Here is a 21,099-nt window from a genome sequence, read left to right as displayed (position 1 = left end):
ATCCTCCTATTTCCAACAACTCCCATTGTTTCTTATCTTTACTCATAACCCAGTTGACCTATGACCCCGGACTTCTGAAACACCAGGTATATCTAGAATTCTAGCTGCGTATTACGTAGGAGTATTACAAGTAAGTGATTCTTCGTTGTAAAGAATTTATTTCACTAGCTAATACAGTGAACCACTTTTCCATGTTGATTGTCACGTGACCTTGGTTTTATCTAAGAAACCTGCAGTTCTTTGTGAGCCCATATATTTTATCGATAGAAACCAGTTTATTCACATAACAGCAGGCTTTTCAATACTCCTATATTTCCTATATATTTGCGTCTCTTCCTATAACCTCCTATATTTTTGTGGCATTGCTACTTCTACTTGTGAAAATAACAAGGAAATAAAGTGTGGGTTGGAAAGCCTTTTGTCTCCACAGTAGAGTGGCTGAATGGAGACTCTTATGTATTTCGTTCTTTCCTGCTCATTGTCTAAAGATAATTACACCAAACAATATACAGTTAGCGAGCCTTGTCCAATCAGTATTGGATATAGAAAGTCACTTCTTCTGCATCATGTTCGAAGCCGATGGGTAACTTTGTCTTCTGTGTGCAAACGCATCACAGTAACGGTTAGTGTATATAAAATAATATTGTAATATACATTTGTACATGAATCGGTACGAAATTTTATGGGTAACATGAAGTACAATACAATAATTCATTTTTTTAAATTCAATTTATTGTTAAAATTACACTTAGATTAGAGCAAAGTTTTGCATTCTGTAAGAGAAACTAAGAAAAATAGGTACCAGAGCATACATTACAAAGCAGTCACAAAACAGAAGAAATATTTAATTTTACATTTATTTGTGCATTGCTTATTCAAATCAGGTAGTTGGGAATATCTGAACGTTAATGTCATACATTCTAAAACTCTTGTTGCTTTAATGAAACCACTTTGAACAAGAAGCGGACATGTTGTGATCTTGTTTTGTCTCCCTTTTTAAGAACCAACAAAAATCTGCCAACATTGAAAGTGTCTATTTACCCTTGTACCCCTTCTCAATAATAGCTAAGTCTTTGTGGAAAATTTCACCATGTTCATCACCCACATGGCCTGAGTTAGAATGAAAACAATCAATATGACTATTCAGAAAGGGAATCTTTAAAGACATATTACAACCCATCGTCCGGTAGGCATCGATTAGGTTTTGAACCATTTCCTTATAGTTTGGATCTTTTTTCCTACCGAGGAAATTTTCAGCTACTGCACATAATGCTTCCCATGCAAACTTCTCAGTGCCTTCCAAGTTCATAAAATGTCATATTGTGCATAAGTTCTCTGACTTGAGGACCAATGAAGATTCCTTCTTTGAGCTTCATGCTACTAATACCAGGAAATTTTCGTCCAATGTATTCAAAGGCTTCACTGTTTTGATCCATTGCATTCACATTTTTTTTCATTACCCCAAGTTTAACGTGCAAAAGAGGCAAAATAATGTTTTGTGGCTCAACAAAAAGTTGATGTGCCACTTTTTTTTTTTTTTTTTTTTTTTTTTTTTTTTTTTTTTTTTTTTGTCTCCCACTCAATAGTATTCTCTACGAGGCCAGTCTTTTAGAACGTAATGATCGTATATTGCACGACTGTCCCATTCACATAGATAATAGCAAAATTTTGTATAACCTGTTTGCATTCCTAGAAACAGAGCAATAACTTTAAAATCTCCACATACTTTCTACAAGTATTTGCTGTACTGCACACAATCAAGCAGAATCTTCAGGTTTTCGTAGAATTCTTTCATGCATGTGGATATCCAATAGGGATGGAAGGTAAATCACAGAAAATATGAAGAAGGACAACTTTTAAGCTTACCTTCGATGAATCAATGAAGAGACACCATTCCTCTGGCTTATGCTCGGATCCTAACACACTGAATAGGCCATCAATGTTGTTACAATAAGAAACACTGTCACTTGTGGAAAAGAATTCTACCACTTCTTTTTCACGATAACGATATATCGAAATATTCACATCTTTTTCCAAGTAATTAGATTGTTGCATCCTAGAAGCAAGTAGTTCACTTTATGAGTCGCATTTGAATTTGGTGGAATATACTGTGTATCTTGAGATGCAACCTCAGAATTCATCACAGCATCTTCTTTGTCAGATTCGTCACTAATGTTCAATTCATAGTTATCTGGTTTCTCTGGTACAGGAAGGTCTACTGAATGTGGGACCGGTCTCAGGGCCGAGGGCAGATTTGGGTAAACAACTTTCTTCTTAGTTTTAGATGTATGTCCTAAAATGTTTGTTAAACAGAAATAGCAGTCTGTTACATGGTCTGTTGGCTCTCTCCATATCATTGGGACAGCAAGTGCCATTAAATATTTCTTTCCTTTAAGCCATGATAAGGTCAACAGCACAAGTTGAACAGCAAATATGGGGTGCCCAACTTTTGTCTTGATCCTCGATTGCACATCCAAAATAGAGTTTATAGCACATCTTGATGGTAGGGGCAATGATTCTCCTTTGCGATTTCAAGGTGAACTTTGCACACACGTAACAAAATACATTATTGTCATTAATACACCAGCGTGACATGATGAAATCAACGACATTATATGAGAAACACAATACCTTTGTTTTATTCCTTGTTCGTTTAATCTTTGTAATGTATATGATTTGATGTTTCGTATTATTTCAGGAAAACACAGCACTCGCTGATATAAGGAACAATCAGTACAACACTCATTCCTTATTTTAAATCTTTTCTCATAGTTTTCTTATCTTTAAAGTTAAACACACAATAGCTTTGGAACAAGCAACAACGAAATGAGTTATGCCTTATCAACACATGACACTGTTGCCAAACAAAAAGTTATAAAACAATTCGCATTGTTGCCAAACTAAGGAAAATAAATTTCCCTTTTCGGGGAAATTTTCATCATACACAGAAAAAGAAACAACAATTTCCCGCAATCTGTTGGTGATGAGCAAAAATTAAGGTCATTTCCAGAGCTTGGGGGTGGATGCTTGCCTTGGTCACCACATAACTTTCAGGAAGCAAAATCACTATAACACAGTGTAATTGTTACAGAAGGATTAAACAATTTCTGAAAGACAAATTGTTTGAAGCCCAAAACTGCGTTTCATCATTTGTACATCAGTTATTTTTTGGTAAATTTTTGTGTTTCAACACGAAGACCAACTAATTCATTTACGGCTCAGAGCTAGTCAGAATGATGCTGTTGAGGTTTGTGAAGCCAGGTGTGTTTGGGGAGAAGGAGGGTACTGATTTATCTGCAATTGATTTCAAGAACTATCTGCGGCAACCTGAAGTTGGAGTGAAAGCGCAAACTGTAATAGCTAACTGCTCAGAGCTACAAAAGAGGGAATTCAGGGAGGGTGTGAGGCGATTCTACATTTGTGTGGTTTCAAAACTGCTTAAGAAATTACCAATATCGAAACCATCCTGTAGTGTCCACATCCACTATTCAGAAAGAAGATTACTTGCACGGAATTTGGCAAAAGAAATGAAGCATGTATTTGCAAATTATAAAAACATCAATGTCTTCATGGATGGGTGGAAACTATTCTGTGGAGCCACTTATCGAATATTCTTGGTTTATGGAAAATCCTGAGTGTGGTGAGGTCAGATATTTGTCCGTGGATCAATACTGGTCAAGAGCATGTGATATAAGAAATTCGTGTGGAACAATTAAATATCCAGTGATGTCTAAAGTGGCCAAAGCTTACCTGTCAGTATTTCATGATAGTGCTGATGTGGAACGTGGTTTCTCAGAGAATAGATACATTTTAGGAATAGATCGATCCCATCTTGTATAAAGACTCTGAGGACTGTAAAGGTCAGCATTAGAATGTATGGAGGAAAAGTTGAAAACATACCTGTTACAAAGCAGTTAATAGATGCTATGCAGTACACCTGGAGAAAGTATAAAGATTACTGAGAAGACTACAGATCCAAAGAGATCACAGTAGCAAGGATTTCCAGAGAAGCAAGTGCGTTAAGAAATACGAAGCAAGAAGCTATATCAAAGGAAGTTTCAGAATGAATCGTCTCAGAAGAAATTAAATGAAATGGACGAAACAGTACAGAAGGAAATGGAAGTAGCTACTAGACTGATTGAAAGATGCTCAGACAAGATTATCTTCTGCGCTATCAACAAAGGACATGCTTGACGTTAGTGTTGCCCAGGCAGTAATCCAAACCGCATCCTTGAATGAATGAACTACAGAAAATTCAAGACGAGCAGAACAAAGAGAAACGAAAGATGGCAAATAAGCATATTCAGGCACTGAAGAAAATGGAAGTGTAACTGATAGTTTTACTGTTGGATATATTTCCTTAGATGCACTAAGTTCTGTGTGCAATTGTGTATTTAGCTACTTAACAAACCAAGTCTTTGTATCATGTGTTTTGCGATATTTTTTAATGAATTGTGTATTGATTTTCACATCTTACGTATATTATTTGAAAAAAAAGGGGGGTTAAGATAGAAATGATAGGATCTTGCCAGTGATGAAATTATTCACATCTTGGAGACGTATACTTACAAACACTTATTTTCTGATGCAGATCCTTTTTACACTTTCCTTACGGTCGTTGCTTAGTACTGGTGGACTACGTAAGAAAACATTAAGAAACTTGTATAAAATTTTGCAGATTATTACCCATTTACTTATATATTTAGAGTGGAATGTATGTTCATATAACAGTTGGTGTAATTTCCATGTGATTTTTTTTTTTTTTTTTTTTTTTTAATTTCTACCTATTGGATAATTGAAATGTTCCTTTTTCACAGCTTCACGAAATCTCCTATATTTTTTCGTCGTGATTTCCTATATTTTTTTCCATTAGTATTGGAAAGCCTGTAACAGAAATCAATTAACATGACCAATAGAACAACTGTGGACTTTCAATTGTAGCTAAATTAATGGTGTTTTTAGCTTTGATATAGAAAACCTGAGTTCGATTTTTAATAGGAGTTAACATGTTAGAATCACATTTAAAGCTGTGGGTCCGTGTATCGTATACCTTCTATTAGAAATGAGCATAAACACAGGATAACTGTATCGTATTCTGATGTTCGTTTTACTTCCATAAAAATAAAACTCGTCGCCATTGGTATCACTAATTGAAGGATATACGAAAGTAAGTCAACAATTATCCACAATTTTGACCCAACTCTTTTTACATTGTTCATACTGACCATTGTCCTCTATAATTTTATTGTTATGCTGTTGTGATCATGCTATGAAAGCTTGATCGCAATTCCTCTATTTGTCTTCTTTTTGTTGCAGATGGCCGCTCCATTAGAAGTTTGCACCAAAGAGGAACAGTGAGCAATGATCTGGTTTTTGTAGTCAGAAGGTGTATCAGGGGCCGCAGTCCATCAAAGACTTTCAGCACAATACGGGAACAGTGTCTTGCCACAACGGAGTGTCTACGCATGGATTGAAAAATTCAAAAATGGTCTCACAAGTGTCACGCACGAGAAAGGAGGCGGACGACTATCTACGGCCACAAATGACAACAACATTGAACGCGCACATGACATGGTTCTGTTAAACAGGACGAGTGACTATTGACTATTGTGCCGAAGTCTTTGATGGTTGCGGCCTCTGATACACCTTCCGACCACAAAAGCCGAATCACTGCTCGTTGATCCTCTTTGGTGCAAACTTCTAATGAAGCAGCCATGATATATCTGCAACAAAAGGAAGAGAAATTGAAGCATTAGGATCAGACTTTCATAGCGTGACTAGAACATAATAACAATAAAATATACGAGGACAGAGGTCAGTATCAACAATGTAGAAAGAGTTATGTCAAAATTGTGGATAATTTTTGACTTGCCCTCGTATAAATACCAGTAACATCAATCCACAGTGAACTCAGAGTAGTATTTTAATAAATTTCAGTACTTAACTCGATTCAAATAACTACACTACTACATTAGTCATCATTTCTAATCCCTGATTCGTACACGACAATCGTCTCAAGAATTTAACAATTTCCCTCTAACGTCCATTTTTTCATGTCCATTCTATTGTATTCGGATAGTGTAGAATTTTTTACATTTTTTTTTGCACTAAATTAAAATAAGTAGATTTTCCACCTTACACCTTTGATGCTAGAAAAGGATATTAAGTTCCAAACAAACAAAACAAATGTGGCTTTCAGCTGACAACTTCTCTATTCGAAGTTCGCGGTTAATATGTTAAATGATATCGGATTCCTTCCAGGTAACTGACTGTTTGAACAAGAAATTTATTTATTTATTTTTAATCCTTTTACAGGACGTGACTCTACAACTTCTGGAAACGGATGCAAGTACAGAAGCGCCATCTAATGCAGCTACAAAGACTTTACCTAACCAACAGATTGATTCTGTACAAGAACGTAGGGATAATGCAAGTGTTGAAGAAGAATCCAAAAATGATGTTCCTAAAGTTGAAGAGAAAGAAGTAAAAAATGTTACTGAAGATAGTTCTCAAAATGTGCCGATGGAAGTAGATGACGATAGTAATTCAAAAACTGACGCTCATGTTTCTTTAAATAGTCAAGAGATAGAATCAAAAAGTGATGCTGAAGAAACCGTAGAAGTTACATACGACAAAATAAAGAAGACAGAACTTCCAAAAGAAGAGCGAAATGAATCGTCTAGTGATGAAGCTTTCAAAACCACTGTGGAAGAAAATAAGGAGAATTCGGCAGGTAACGAAAAGACTTCTGCGTCGGATGAAAAGGAGTCAGAAACTCAAAGAAAACATTCCGAGACTGATAAAACAGACGAAGAAAAGTCACGAGCTTCGTCTTTGGAGAGGGTAAGCAAATAATAATACCAAATTTATCATTAGATCCCCCAAAAGTTATTCAGACTTCACTGGTGGCTGTATGGTTAACACATGTGCCTTCAGCGCGCAAAATCCGGGTTCGATTCCCAGCGAGGAATGTTCGAAAATCACGTTAAGATGAGAATCTATACTTCATATATTCTCGGTTCTGAAAAAGGGATGTTAAACTCTAAGTCAGCAATAAAAAGATGATAGTCTTGGAAAGATTACATTAGAAATTAAATTTCAAGTGTGTACTGTATTTTTCAAAAATTTTACGTATTTTTAGATATGTGTGGGCATTATCAACAAACTCGTCACGTATGAGGGATGACGTTCCGCGCCGAGCACACTGTGTGGGAAAGGAGGCTTAGGAGAAAGAAATAGAGAAGGAAGGGAGCGGCCTGGGACCTGTAAGTTAGGTACTATCCTAACATTTGCTTGGTGTGAATGAGGAAAACACAAGAAAAGTTCATTGAAAATGACCGGCGTGAAACAGCTTTTATATCTTTTCGACCGAGTGTTCCCACGGAGAACCAGAACCGCTCGCACCGAAGACTAACAGCGTTAGCGATTACACTACGCAGGGATACTCGGAAGTTTTAGATGTACAGGGTGTTCCAAAGTCCAGTTTTATAGAAAATGTTGTTTTATTGCAGTTTAGAACACAAATAGTTGAATAAGTAGATTGTAGCAAATTATAGGCTTTGTTTCGGGAAGAACGTTGGAATAAATTAATTTATCCCTACACTATCACACCAGCAATGTTACGCTGTATAAAATGAGCTCTCCATCTTCGTATTGTTACCAGCAAAACTCAAGAGTGGCTTCAATTTCAACATTTGTTGCCATGGTACTTGTGATAATGCTTCATGGGTATTAAAATACCTGAAACAGCGGCTATAATGTTCAAATACAGTGTGTCCTACAAAGGGAATTTACACTGTTAAAATTTTAATAATTCGAACTAAAATAAACAGTTTTCTTTTTCGAATCACAAAGATGTTCAAAACATTACTCATTTTGTTCTAATGAGAATATGTTCAAAGTGACCTCCATTGGTCCCAATAGACTGTCGGCAACGCTGTGGAACAGATCGATTAACATGTGATATGGTTTCTATTAGAATTGATTCACAGACAGTCTCAGTTATATCTTTCATAGCATCCAGCGTGCGTGGTTTTGACATAGACAATATTCTTCAGTTTCCCACAGAAAGAAGTCTAACGGCTCTAGATCGAGAGATCTGGGCGGATACTCGACAATTCCTCGTCAGCATCTCCATCTCTCAACAAATGTTTCATTCAGAAATTACTACACGTCTCGATGGTAATGTGGCGGTGCGCCGTCTTGTTAAAAAGAAAGTCTTCATTTGGGTACAATTGGTAAACAGCTGGTACATGTTTATGTACTTTACATCTGTCATTGTTCCTTCAGAAAGGAATGGCCGACAAGTCCTTTAATAAACATACCACACCACACTGATAATCCAGGAAGATTAACAGCTTGTTCTTCCATAATATGGAAATTACATCTTGTTAAATACACACAGTTGTAGCGATTGATGATTCTATTCAATTTAAAAGTCGTCTCGTGAAACGAAACAATGAAATCAGTCAAATGTACATTATCGCAAACCTACTCACAAAATAGGAGGCGCCTATCCAGATCGTTCTCATTCATTGCCTGAAGCAACCTGGGAATGTAGGGTTTTCACTTTGCTTGCTTTAAAATGCGGTGAACCTAAATTTATCACATATGATTCATCGAAGCTTGCTTTATGAACTTCTCATGGATTCTTGAGAGAGTTTGTAACACTGTTTCCACCCCCTCTTTCGTCCGCTGCTGATTTCTTCCTGCCATACAGTCTGTTCTTCAGATCACACACAGTTCCTTCTTTCTCAAATTTTGTTGCGTAATTTCGTAATTGTTACACGTGACAGTAACGCAGTAACAAATTCTGCCCACCATCATCTGTGCATTTCTTTCATGTTCTCACATTTCCAGAAGCACTTTAAAATCCACTTTCGTTGCTCAAAGGAAAGGTTCACAGCCATCTTGCCAGTTACTTATCGCTGCTGGCACTTGAACAGAAAATAAAAACAAAACAAATGAATAGCTGCATTCACTAGTCCTGAGAGCGCCAACTAATAACAATTTGATCAGATTATTTTTGATACCTTCTCTGGTATTAACATTCAAATGATGTAAATCCCTTTGTGGAACACTATATATATTAATCTGTAACAAATAGCTTTTCTCTAAGACCTGACTTTTAAGACACCTTGTGTATATACCGGGTCTGGCGAAAGTGCAAGGCTATAGACCAACTTCATTATGAGCAAAAATACGAAGAAGTGGAGAGAGAGTAAAGTTGTTGGAAATAAATTACTTTCGGTCTAAAGTAGTGGATTTTTTCCGATCGCACCAGCTATTTAGGCTCCACATTGGCAAGGTGCCCTTTGTTAATTGAAAATGCAACGTTGCCAATTCAGCAGGATGTTCCCTTGGGTTATCACCATACCTAGGGTTGCTAGATTTAGTAAACGAAAAACCGGGACACCAATCTCAAGCTATATATAAGTTCAGGGCTCCTACTCATTTGGTCAGAATCCATTAATTTACATATGCAGCGATTGAGAGCAATATCGCCGTTGTTAATTTAAGTTTCAACAATGAATCAATCGTGCGCTACCGATTGAAGTACAGTGACTTGAAAATATATTCGTACAGTAGCAGGTTTCAAACAATTTCATAGATAACATTCATATAATGTGTCTCAAAGTGGTTAATTTAATTACGTGTATTAGTGTACACATCTATGAAGATACTAACGTTGGTATTTTTAATTAAAAGATATTTTTGTTTCTGCAAGGAAAAATAAAAATAAAGTAATTCTAAAATCATGCAAACAAAAAAATATTCGTACAGCTGACCTAGTCAGAAAATAATAACATCACTTTTCAATTGGTTAATACTTTGTTTGATTCCCGTCAGAAAATATAATTGCATGAAGCCTTCCTGGAATGCAAGGAACCAAACTGCTGTAATTGCATGTGAAATGCCGTAGCATTCTTCCAACAGCTCCTTCTTGAGATCCACCTTGTTAGAAATAAATTTCCATATGGGAAGTTGTTTGGGTACATTCATTAGCACCCACATCTTGGTATTACGTGCAGTATCTTTGGGTCGTTATCGTGCATATATGAAATCTTTATTGAGAGCCATTCTTAGAACACTTTATAGCCGATTGTTCTTCAGAATATTAGTGTAGCTCGTTTCGTTCATATTTCCTTCCACGAAGCACAAATTCCCAACTCCAGCTGCATTTAAGATCCCCAAACAAGCACATAGATGCCTCACAATGTTACCGTGGGAGTAAGATTCTTGAGTCCGATCTCTGTATTATTCTTTCTCTACGCGGTTCATCTTCCATCTGAATCAAATAAGTTGCGCTTACTCTAAACTTACTATCATCGATGAAAATCACGTGTTTCCAAAAGTCATCAGGCTTATTTACGTTTTTAAGGGCGAATTCTCGGCGCTTCTAGCGATTCGTATTATTTACTAATATTTTAGTTTCTTGAGACACGCTTGTCTCTAGACCGTTTTTCAACATACTCTCACTGTATCCACCAAAGCCTTTACTCCTCGTCTCTGCAGCTCATTTGCAATCTGAGTGTCAGTTGTTGTAGGATTTCTTTTGTTAGTATGCACTATAATGCTCTTTTCTCTATTTGTTTAGAACTCTTGGGTCGGGTTACCTCCTAAGTTTGTTTTAACTGACTGGGAACGCAGTATCTATTTAGTATCGATTGAGCTGTAAAACGAAGTCCTCATATTATTTTAGGTATTTCAGAGAGCGATTTGGTTTGATTGTAAAACCTAATAATAGTTTTTCTTTCGTCCTCCGTAATTTCTCTCCCTTTGTGCCCCATTTAGTCTTACGTCGTTTGCAATAAATGAAGGTCAAGCAATTAGTTAATATTTCTGTCAGTATCATAGCGAACACACTAATTGTGTTTGGCAGGCATCTTTACTATAAACAGAACTACTGTGTACGAATACTTTTTCGATTGGGTAAGGCATGAATCCAGCAAATAACATTGCATATATGCAGCAGCTATTCAACTGACGATTCAAAATATCGTAGATATAATACCTAGGGCTCGTTCATGTGAAGTATATCATCTCTACCTATTTTGCTCATAACATAATCGTAAGCACGAGCTCATTCTTTAAAAATAATAACTGTACGAGTACTTTTTCGAGCCCCTGTACAAAATAGCGAGTAGACGTTTGTTTTTCTATTGAAAATGATATTCGAGAAATTATTGCTACAACATATGCCCCCTCTTGAATACTTTTTAATTTTTTTTTTTTTTAACCCTCTGGAAGCTAAACAACCCATAGAATGAAAGAATGGATGTGATTCTCAAACTCCGTGTTGTTCGTTTAGTAAAATGAATTGGCTACACAAAACTTCCGAAAACCTTCCAATTTTAGATGAGACATACTAGTCCTTGCAGGGTGTACTTTTTTTCAATCTGAAGAAGGAAAACCGGGACAAATGCGCGTCTCCCATCAAAACTGGGACGTCTGGCAACCCTAACCATACCCACAATACAGCACTGTTTGGAAACTGGTTCAAGTTGTTCTAGGTTTCCTCACATAATAATGTGCACGTTGCCTCTGTATCATGCACGCTCCGTTCAACCAGTCTGCTCAATTGGAAACGTTGCTTCTCATTTAATCATAGATCAGCTTAGCAATGTGGAACCCAAACGGCTGGTACAATGGAAAAATTCCAGTATTTTAGGTTGGAAACTAACGTTCCATTTTTTCGTATCTTCACCATATCAGAGTTGGTCTATGGTCGTGCACTTCTGATAACCCATATATATATATATATAGAAAAAGGGTGCACGGAAATGATTAAATGAATTAAGCATATTTTTCTACAATATGTCAGAGGAACTCTAGTGTAGGAATATGCAAATCAGTTTTCTTTGTTTCCACTTTCCCGTTTTATTGTCTTCATACATGATGTTTCATATAAAACGGGTTATATTAAAACTTCGTGTCTATTTGATAGAAGCTAAAAGCATGTAACTACGTGCTAAGTGTGAAGTATCTTTGGGAGTTCTATTTACCATCATAACAGATGTTGAAGGTGTCGTCCTCTTCCTGTATGTACTTCCGTACCCGTTGCTCTATGTTTTGCGAGATCCTCTGCAACATATCTTACGTAATGTCATTAACTTCGGTGATCATATTGTTCTTTAAATCTTCAGATATAAGTTTTCGATTTCGATATTCACGATCTTAAAATAATCCCACGAGAAGTAATCCAGTGACATTTGATGTGGCGGGGAGAAAGGGTAGCTACAAATTTGACGAAAGATTTTCGTCAAAGAAACCGATAATCAGGGTTAGAGAGTTAGTTTCGGCGCAAATAACCATGAATTAGTCCAGTATCATTCAGCTGCTCAATAGCAGGGTTGGCAAAAAACTTAAAAAAAAAAAAAAAAAAAAATGTTTATACCAGTTTTTTTTTGGGGGGGGGGGTAAACAATTTGCGCTATGAATTTATATTACATATGGACAGAAAACTCGTAAGTTTGTTTCGCCTTGTTGTTATTATGCAACAACGGGGTTATGCTGGAAGGGGTCACATAAGCGTGAAGCGGAATCCAAACCACTTCTCGGCTTACATCCGAGAGAAACTGTCCTCCATTTGGATTCGAAACTAGGTATAATTGGCCACAAATGCGATGAGTCTGCCGACTCACTCACGAAACACTCCTAATAAAAATACGTTGTACTGATCTTTACATACTTGTTAATATAATTGTCAAGAGTCATTTTAGAAGGACAAAAAGATAAATAGTTGCACAAGTGAAACCATTATACAGAATTATATATAAATCGGAAAACTCCCGCCTTAGGCATCGGAAAAATCCTGTTATTACTTTAAATGTAAAGCAATAACGGGAAAATCCTGTTATTGCTTTGCATGTACAATTTTAAGGTTAGCGTATCATAATAATCAGTACGCCAAAATTGAGATATTAAATTACAAATTTAATATGTCGACATCTTTAAAAACTGAAAGTCCAATCCAAGCTAATGTTGGAAGCTGCGTAGGCAGTCGATAAATTCTGCTAATGTCTACCAATATATTTAAGCAGCCTTGGCTTCGTTATAAAACAACAAGCATTCAGACAAGCAGAAATATAAAATTTGGTTTCGTTTCGTATGCCTATGTAGCGCCGAGGTTATCATGGAAAAGACTTTCGATTAAAGTGACATCACAGCTGCTACTTGGTTTACACTTAAAAGAAGGATTGTGGTTCGACCGAGAATTACACATGGGACGCCTTGATTAAAAGGTGAAAAGAAGATAAAACTAAAGCAGATAATTTGGTCGCACGATTTAAAGCATTTTTTCGTTCTTTTTCCGTTTGGTTTAAACCAATTTAAAAAAAAAAAAAAAACAGTTGGTTTAAACCAAGGTATAAGCCATGGTTTAAACCACTTTGGTTTAAACTAGCCAACCCTGCTCAATAGATTCCTGACACTCGCCGACTAATGTGCTGGGGGGGAGGGGAGGAAGGTATTCAACGTACAAAAATTTTACATTTTTTTCAGAGGTCAAAAGGTTTCATGAGAAACTTGTAGGTATGCTGCAGCCTGTATACGCACTGGATATGTTTATTTTCGCCAGAATTATTGGAAAAATTTACTTTTATCGTAATAAAATGATTCGTGTTTTTTTTTTTTTTTTTTTTTTTTTTAAGTTTAATATCCTTTTTAAGACTGAAGATATAAGAAACGTGGATGTACAGCTTGACATAAAATTTGAATCATATAACTCCCACTGGGAATCGGACTCAGTTCTAGCTATATAGCCATTAAGGAGGTCAAATCTAATCTGAACACATTTTCATGGTTCGGTGGATTAACGTCCCTTTCAGCAGCGAGCCTGTAGGAGAGCGAACTTGCAGCTTAACGTGGGATCAGAACCACATTTGCTGCCGCCGAAGTCTCCCATATCAAAGACTCATACGCTAACCATATAACTATGATGTAACTTGGAACATGCTCTTAATTGGCATGCAGAGCTAATGCAGTGTATAGTAAAATACGTTAAGGTAAGCAAAGAATGTATGCTTAACCCTTTTTAATATCATTGCAACACCGTATCGCTAAAAAGCTCCGTTATCATTTGACTGGTACATTACTTAATTACCTGGTAAGTGCGAGTTATGTAACCCTTACACATAAAGATTGCGGGTTAATGTATACGTATGAAGACAAACCCTCTGTCCCAACCCCGTCCTCGAAAGTCATGTGTGCTACAAATTTGTTCTTCGTTCGAAAACTTTATATATCTTCAAAACTGCTAATCATATGTCAATAAAACTTGGGAAATATATAACTTAGAACATATAGAAGTTTTCTGAGGTACTTTTCATGCAGGTATCTGACTTGGAGCCTTAATAAGAACCCCCACATTTATATATGTATCAGTGTTTTATTTAAAAGGTATCGCATTGCAGTTTGTTACACAAAATTTTAGAAAAATGCAAATGAAAAATTGTATCACAAAATGCGATGTATCTACACGTATGATCATAGATGTGTGCAAGGGCGAAAGAGTACTTATCATCACAGAACTGTTCCCTTTCGACCTCGCACACGTCTAAAGCTAAATGACGAGTCCTCTGGAATATCCGACGTTTCTCTTTGTGTCTGTTAGGTTCTCGAGAACACAATCTACTACGGAGTACATACAAATTACTGAAAACTGTCTGTGGAACTTAAGACAAAGACCATATCCGCTTCGTCACTTCGTTCTGTCTGTCGAGAAAGTGGCTCAATAGTTTCTCAAAATCTAAGAGCAGAGCTTACTTTTCGGGAGCGAGATTAGTAGGTAAAACATTGGATTCTCTTCTGCCCTAGTTATTTCATAACACTGGCCCAGAAATGTAATTCGTTTTGCTACGCTCTCCTAGGGCAGATCAATACGACGAAAGAAAATTAGTGTTTGGTTTAAAATGTTTATAATAATGATGATAAACTGGATCCCGGTAGCATTAGGTGCAATGTAAATTAGGAAGTAAACATTTCTGTGAAATTAAGCTATTTTGTTATCGTAAAACTGATGGTTCATTTCTTGGACTACGTAATTCTAATCCATTGATTCTTAAGGTCATCAAGAATTCAAAATTTAATTTTTTTGAAAAAAAAACATATAGATACGTTGAATAATAATAATAATGGTTCGGATCCCATGTTAAGCTTATAGATGCATGTCTCATATAGCTTCGATACCGAACGGAACGCTAAACTCCAAATCAACCAACTAACCAGTATACATATCGTCGTCTGACATTCAACACCGCGTTTCTCCAATTTTGGCGAATTTGAGTTTCTGATACCATTAGAATCAGTATAGGATTACACGCAATCTAGTTAAGTAGTACACATATATCACGACAAATAGCTCTGTTGTTCCCTCAAAGTAATACCGCGTATATTGAGGCTAAGATAGTTTTTATTTATTTATTTTATTTTGTTTTTTTATTTATTTATTTTTTATTTTTATTTATTTATTTATTTATTTGTTTATTTTATTTATTTTTTTTTTTTTTGCCTCTCTTGTAAAATTCGTGAAATGTTATTTACGCCTTATTGAATCTCAGACGACAATATATTATTTTGATCGAAATGTCATATGTATATTTTGAAACATAGGAATGTTTGCATTGTTTTGAAAACAGCGACGTATGAACCATGAAACTAAGGTAGATGGGATGCAGGTAGCAGCTTCCTAAGGGAAAGTCTGCATTTTTTTAAGTATTGAACACTATTTACTCAGTGACTGATTATTGTAGTTTTAATGTTACGTTGTTTACGTTTCAATGGCTTTTGAAGTGTGCCGCCATCATCACAGCAACTAGACAGTTAGGATATTTTAGATATTTATTGTTACTTTGTGACTTCATTCTTTGAAAAAAAAATATATATTTAAAAGTACTTCCATTATTTACACTTTGTATATTTTTCTTCTTCTTTTTCTATACTATTGAGGTACCAACGACAGACAAATTTTCCGTATCTGTTACCTAGGTTACTATACTCTTCCATTTATCATTTAAACATAGTAGGAATCATTATTTGGGAATACTAACTGGCAAAGATATAACTAAAATTCCAAATTTATGTAATAGTTTTATTTGTGGTTATTTTATACTAAACCCATAACATCGGATGAGCATACTGCAACTCATATTCTGGGTAGTTTTCCGTTGTATACGTAGGAAGATTCGTTGAGTTAAGTTAAGTTTAATGTCCCTCTCAACAGCGAGGCTATATGAGATGGAACCTACTAATTAATGTAAAATTCGAACCGCATGAGCTCCCACTGGAAATCGAACCCGGACCTCCCATGCCAAAGGCGAGTATGCTATCCTCTTAGCCACGAAGGAGCTCTTGACCGACTAGAAAGTCGGAAAGTGTTGGACACAGCTAACACAACGATAGGGAGATTCGTGCTGTATAATAGAGACAAATAGCAATGAAAGTTCAAGAATATCATGGTGATATAGAAAGTTTATTGAATGTAAACAAACGAAGGCTGACGCTGGTTGATTCAGTCATATATAAAACTGAGTGTATTAAGTTGATGCAAATAAAATGTCGTCCCTAGGTGCGCCATTTCTAAGGAACAAAAAATGAAAACTACAATATCTGTTAATCAGAATAGTCATCGTCTGCATCTACATCATTTTGCCATTGCTCACCCAACAATTAGATTCCATAGCGAAAGAAGTCCGGAGCCTTAATACAAAGGAGTTCCTAAACACATATTGCACTGTCTAATCACCAGGTAAGGTCTCCCCTCCGAAGACATAATCGAGATGCCTGAAGAGGTGGTGATCAGTGGGAGAGATATCAGTTGAATACGGTGAATGACTAAGGATTCTACGCTACAGCTCATGAAGACATGTTAGCGTTGCAGTTCGTGGAGCTGAGCACTATAACGATTTGAAATGATAGTTTCTTCTCGCCTGAGAAAGACATTAATTGATCACTCCCATCATATGCCACCATACCAGAGCAACATCATTGTCTGTGACTGGAGAGATGGTTTGGGAAACCATCCTAGACTTTTATCACGACCCATCAATTGTCCTGACTCTTTTACAATTATCATAGCAAATTCATTTTTCATTTGAAATAGTAATCCGATGCAGGGAATAATGTGCTTGAATTTCTTGAAAAACATTATTTACACGGAAAATCGAACGTCCATCTTCTTCATTTTATAGTTCTTCCAGGCCTCACTACTAGAGCGATAAACACGTGGAAGGAACAGCAGTCCAATATATGCTTCTATTTCCTCAAATGTAATATCCGTCTATTCCTTGTTCTTTTCGTGGAAGATCCTTTTGTCTCGTTATTGGTTTGAGAAGGGAATGGCTAAAGAGTTTTATCCGTGGAAAACATTCGGAAAACAGACAGCTCAATATTATCCGCTTTCTGGAGAGCATAATGTGTTGGCCCAGGAGCAGGTCTCGAAGCGTTACTTGATTTTGACTTTTCTGAGATCTTATTAAGGTATTTCGAGCTTTACAATGTGGCCTATCCTTGTTGCTATAGTATGGCTGATTTATTTCTGATTGGTGCAAACGACACTGCCTTCAGAATCTTTAACGTCGGGTTATGACACGTGGTCTCCTTCTTGTTGATTAGAACGTGAATCTTCATTTGACGAATTCTCGAAAAGATCCTGCTCCGCTTCACTTTTCTCGAAAAACAACAGTTGTTACGCTTCATCCTCGATTGGAGAACGGTGACAGAAAGTAACTTGTTTCCTAAATAACTAATAGTGAATATCTTCAAACTGTTATTTTCCGCGCATTAAGCTAATTTTTGTCTCTATGGTCAAATCTTTAATTACTATTCTTTAGACAAAGCAATGTTCTAAAATTGCAGTGTTGTGAAGCAAAATAATGTAGAAATAAACAATGTCAATTGCAAATGAATTTCTACCTTGTAAATGTAACTTTTCTTCTCTGTGTCATTAGTGCATCATGGAAGTAAATTAGCTGACAAAATTGCAGCGGCAATAAAACCATCTATCGGGAAAAAATGCGACTACTAAAATAAAGTAGCTTAATTATAGAAATATCTTTATATGCAATCATATAAATCCCAAGGTCTGATGTATTACCTTTTTATGTGACAACCCTATTTAAACCAATGAATTTTTCGATTGTGAAATGTGTAAAGTACTAAATGAAGGAAAAATATACTAAAATAATCCGTTACCAAAAGTATTCCTCAAATAAATTGTTTAAGAAATATATAGTGACCCCGCGTAGCGTAGTCACTAACGCTCTTGGTTTGGTGCGAGTGGTCCCTGGTTCGATTTCCGGTGGGGACACTTGGTCGCAAAAGTAAAAGTTTTTACAGGCCAGTCATCCTGAGTGAGTCTTTCGTGGGTTTTCCTCATTCACACCAGACAAATTCCGGGATAGTACCTAACATAGGTCCCAGGCCGCTTCCTTCCCTTTCCTCGAATAGTGTGATCGCCGAAGGACATCCCTCATACGTGACGGGCCACAGATGCCGAACGCCCAGAAATCTAATCCCTAATATATATATATATATATATATATATATATATATATATATATATAAAATATGGATAGATAGATTTATTTATTTATTGATTGATTGATTGATTTTCTTGGGGACAAATTGACCCTTACTGCACAGGAGTATAAACTACGTATCCTAGAGCAGACACGTACATAGAAGTTTATTTCTGAAAGAGCCTATTGTTTTTCGGGGGGGAAGGGGGCAGAAATTTCATAGAAGTATACATTAAGTTTGTAAAATCACCCCTACAATTAGACTGAATTTACAGAAAAGTCGGAATGTCATGGAGGTCCAGGCTCCCAGGATCCACCCTCTACGTACGTCCTTGTCCTAAGGGGACGGTAAAAAAAATTATGTCAACAATCTCACGAATTCCTGAAAGTTAGACAGATAGTGTCCAGACATTTAAGGAAATTACGCTTCCAAAAGGGTAAAGAGGAACAATTTCTGTAATATTTTGATTTCCTATTTTCTTTTTATAAATAAGGCAAGTACAAGTAAGCTGTTGAACCATTTAAATTCAAGTTCTGAAAATAGCACTTGGGTCAGCCTGAATTTTTAGCACGATGCTTTGATTGAAATTCGTGTTTTAAGGAGGCAGGAGATGTTAAATTGTTAGCAAAGAATAACGAATTTTTAAATGTAGTTAGCACTTTGAAATTGATTTGATTTTTATAGTAAGAGTATAATTTTTTGTATGAGGGACGTCCCAAAGGCAAGTTTGATTTGAAATGATATTTGGCATTAATCATATTTTATGTTACACATAAATCAATGCATATTTTGTGCAACAGTGAACACTTTACTCTTCAACATAGTCACCAGGACGATTGAGGCATATGTTTTACTGTGAGACTAGTTTCTCCGTGTCAGTTTTGTAAGATATACGGTTCTGACTGTTGAGCCAGCATTGCGTCGCTGTTTTAACATCGTCACTGTCTTGTAGTATAAACTTATTTTTGGGATGCGCTCGTATGAATCTAACTTTCAATAGCATCCGTAACTAACTACAGCAAAGTGTTCTATTGGCTACACACCCTCATTGGCACTCAAGAACTGTTGCGACAGTTTCCATAGGAGTGTTTGAAACATTCACCATACAATCTTGACCAGCCCGGTGATTATCACCTCTCCCGATTCTTAAAAGAACATTTTGGAGGGTACACATTCCAACGTGGCGAAGGTGTCAGGCAATGACACAATGTGCATTGGTTTATATGAAACATAAGATTATCAACAAATATACCTTGTAAATTTACTTTTGAAATGTCCTTCGTATATAAATGCATTGTGTAAAACCGATGTATTTTCATTTTAGGGATGGAGACCTCAGCCGCCACCCCCTCCATTGTTTGATGATGATGATGACGACGATGATGACTGGCTAAAATGAATCTGCTTATATATCAATGTGTACAAAGAACCTCATAATTATTTATATATATAATTATTGTTATTTCCGAGTGAATTATAAAAATGCCATATTTGGCCTTAATCTATGATTTGCTCACAAATTAATCTTTTTTTTTTCATTAATTGAGATTTAAGGACAATATAATATTTGATATCAAAATATTAGGTACAGCCGGCAGTAAAAGTGCTTTCCTCTGTACTACATGTTCTTTTGTCAATAACTTAACCAATTTAAGTACAGTTTTCTTTCGAGTAAGGATGATGTGATTCTGTATATGCAATCAGGTACTGTATATAAATTAATCAACTTCTACTGAAAGTGTTGCCAAAGAAGCATGTAGTTAAATAGCTTTATCACTGCGAAATTAAAGTACCCCTAATTTTACAGAAATTATGTGATAACTTCAAATAGATAAAATATAATCAAAATATGGAACAAGATTGCCCTAGACAATATTATTTTGCATGAGGTACCATTATCACGTGTCGCCTAGTAGCTTTCCGTTTGCAGCAATTTATAAACGCAAAAATAAATGCCGATTTTCTAATGCCTGGAAATCGAAAGCAAATAAGTGAGTCGTGATAACGGTATCTTATGTAAAATAATATTGTGTAGGGAGCTCTTGTACCACTTTTCGATTTTTTTAAAAATCTTTTTAAAGATACCATATAATTACTGTAAAATTAGAGGTATTTTAATTTCGCCGTGATGGAGCCTCTTATTAAGAGGAAATTCGCTTTGATTGTATACTGTGCAAGATATATTTATGAACTTGGATGTTTGTGCATAATTTTCTCATCTGAACATAGAAACATTTCCATTTTGTATTTGAGCCTAAGAAATAGCCTTAATTACAATATATCCGTTTTTCATGTATCTTTTATATTTTACATATTCTGTATATATATAAATGTGTATACCAATGTAGATATCATTAAAATGTTAAAGAAAAGCTTTAAGCATTCTTTTTACTCTTTCTTCATTAATACGTCAATAAAAATATATTTATAGCTGATAAAATCTATCTTGATTTTCTATGGTCAACTTTTATCATTAAATTTTGTAAAATATATAAATAATGAAGAAATATGGGAGATGAGGGAAGAGAAAGTTATGTAAGGAGAGAAAAAAGTAGAGTAATTTGGTTCTTTAGATGTGTT

At 35.9% G+C, this 21,099-nt stretch overlaps 1 protein-coding gene across 1 annotated transcript in view; it reads left to right on the top strand.

The window, feature by feature from the left end:
• The window catches only part of LOC145690180 (FK506-binding protein 15-like), a 112,822-nt gene extending 91,924 nt beyond the window's left edge, over positions 1–20,898 (top strand). The window contains exons 17-18 of the mRNA XM_081764816.1: positions 6,316–6,843; positions 19,844–20,898. Coding sequence (XP_081620942.1) covers positions 6,316–6,843; positions 19,844–19,918 — 603 coding nt within the window. The 3' untranslated portion in view covers positions 19,919–20,898. The remainder of the gene's footprint in view (positions 1–6,315; positions 6,844–19,843) is intronic.
• The last annotated feature ends 201 nt before the right edge of the window (positions 20,899–21,099 follow it).

Source organism: Thermobia domestica, chromosome 7 (assembly GCF_964235325.1).
Source record: "Thermobia domestica chromosome 7, izTheDome1.hap1.1, whole genome shotgun sequence".
NCBI classification, from domain to species: domain Eukaryota; kingdom Metazoa; phylum Arthropoda; class Insecta; order Zygentoma; family Lepismatidae; genus Thermobia; species Thermobia domestica.
This window is presented reverse-complemented; position numbering and strand designations above follow the sequence as displayed.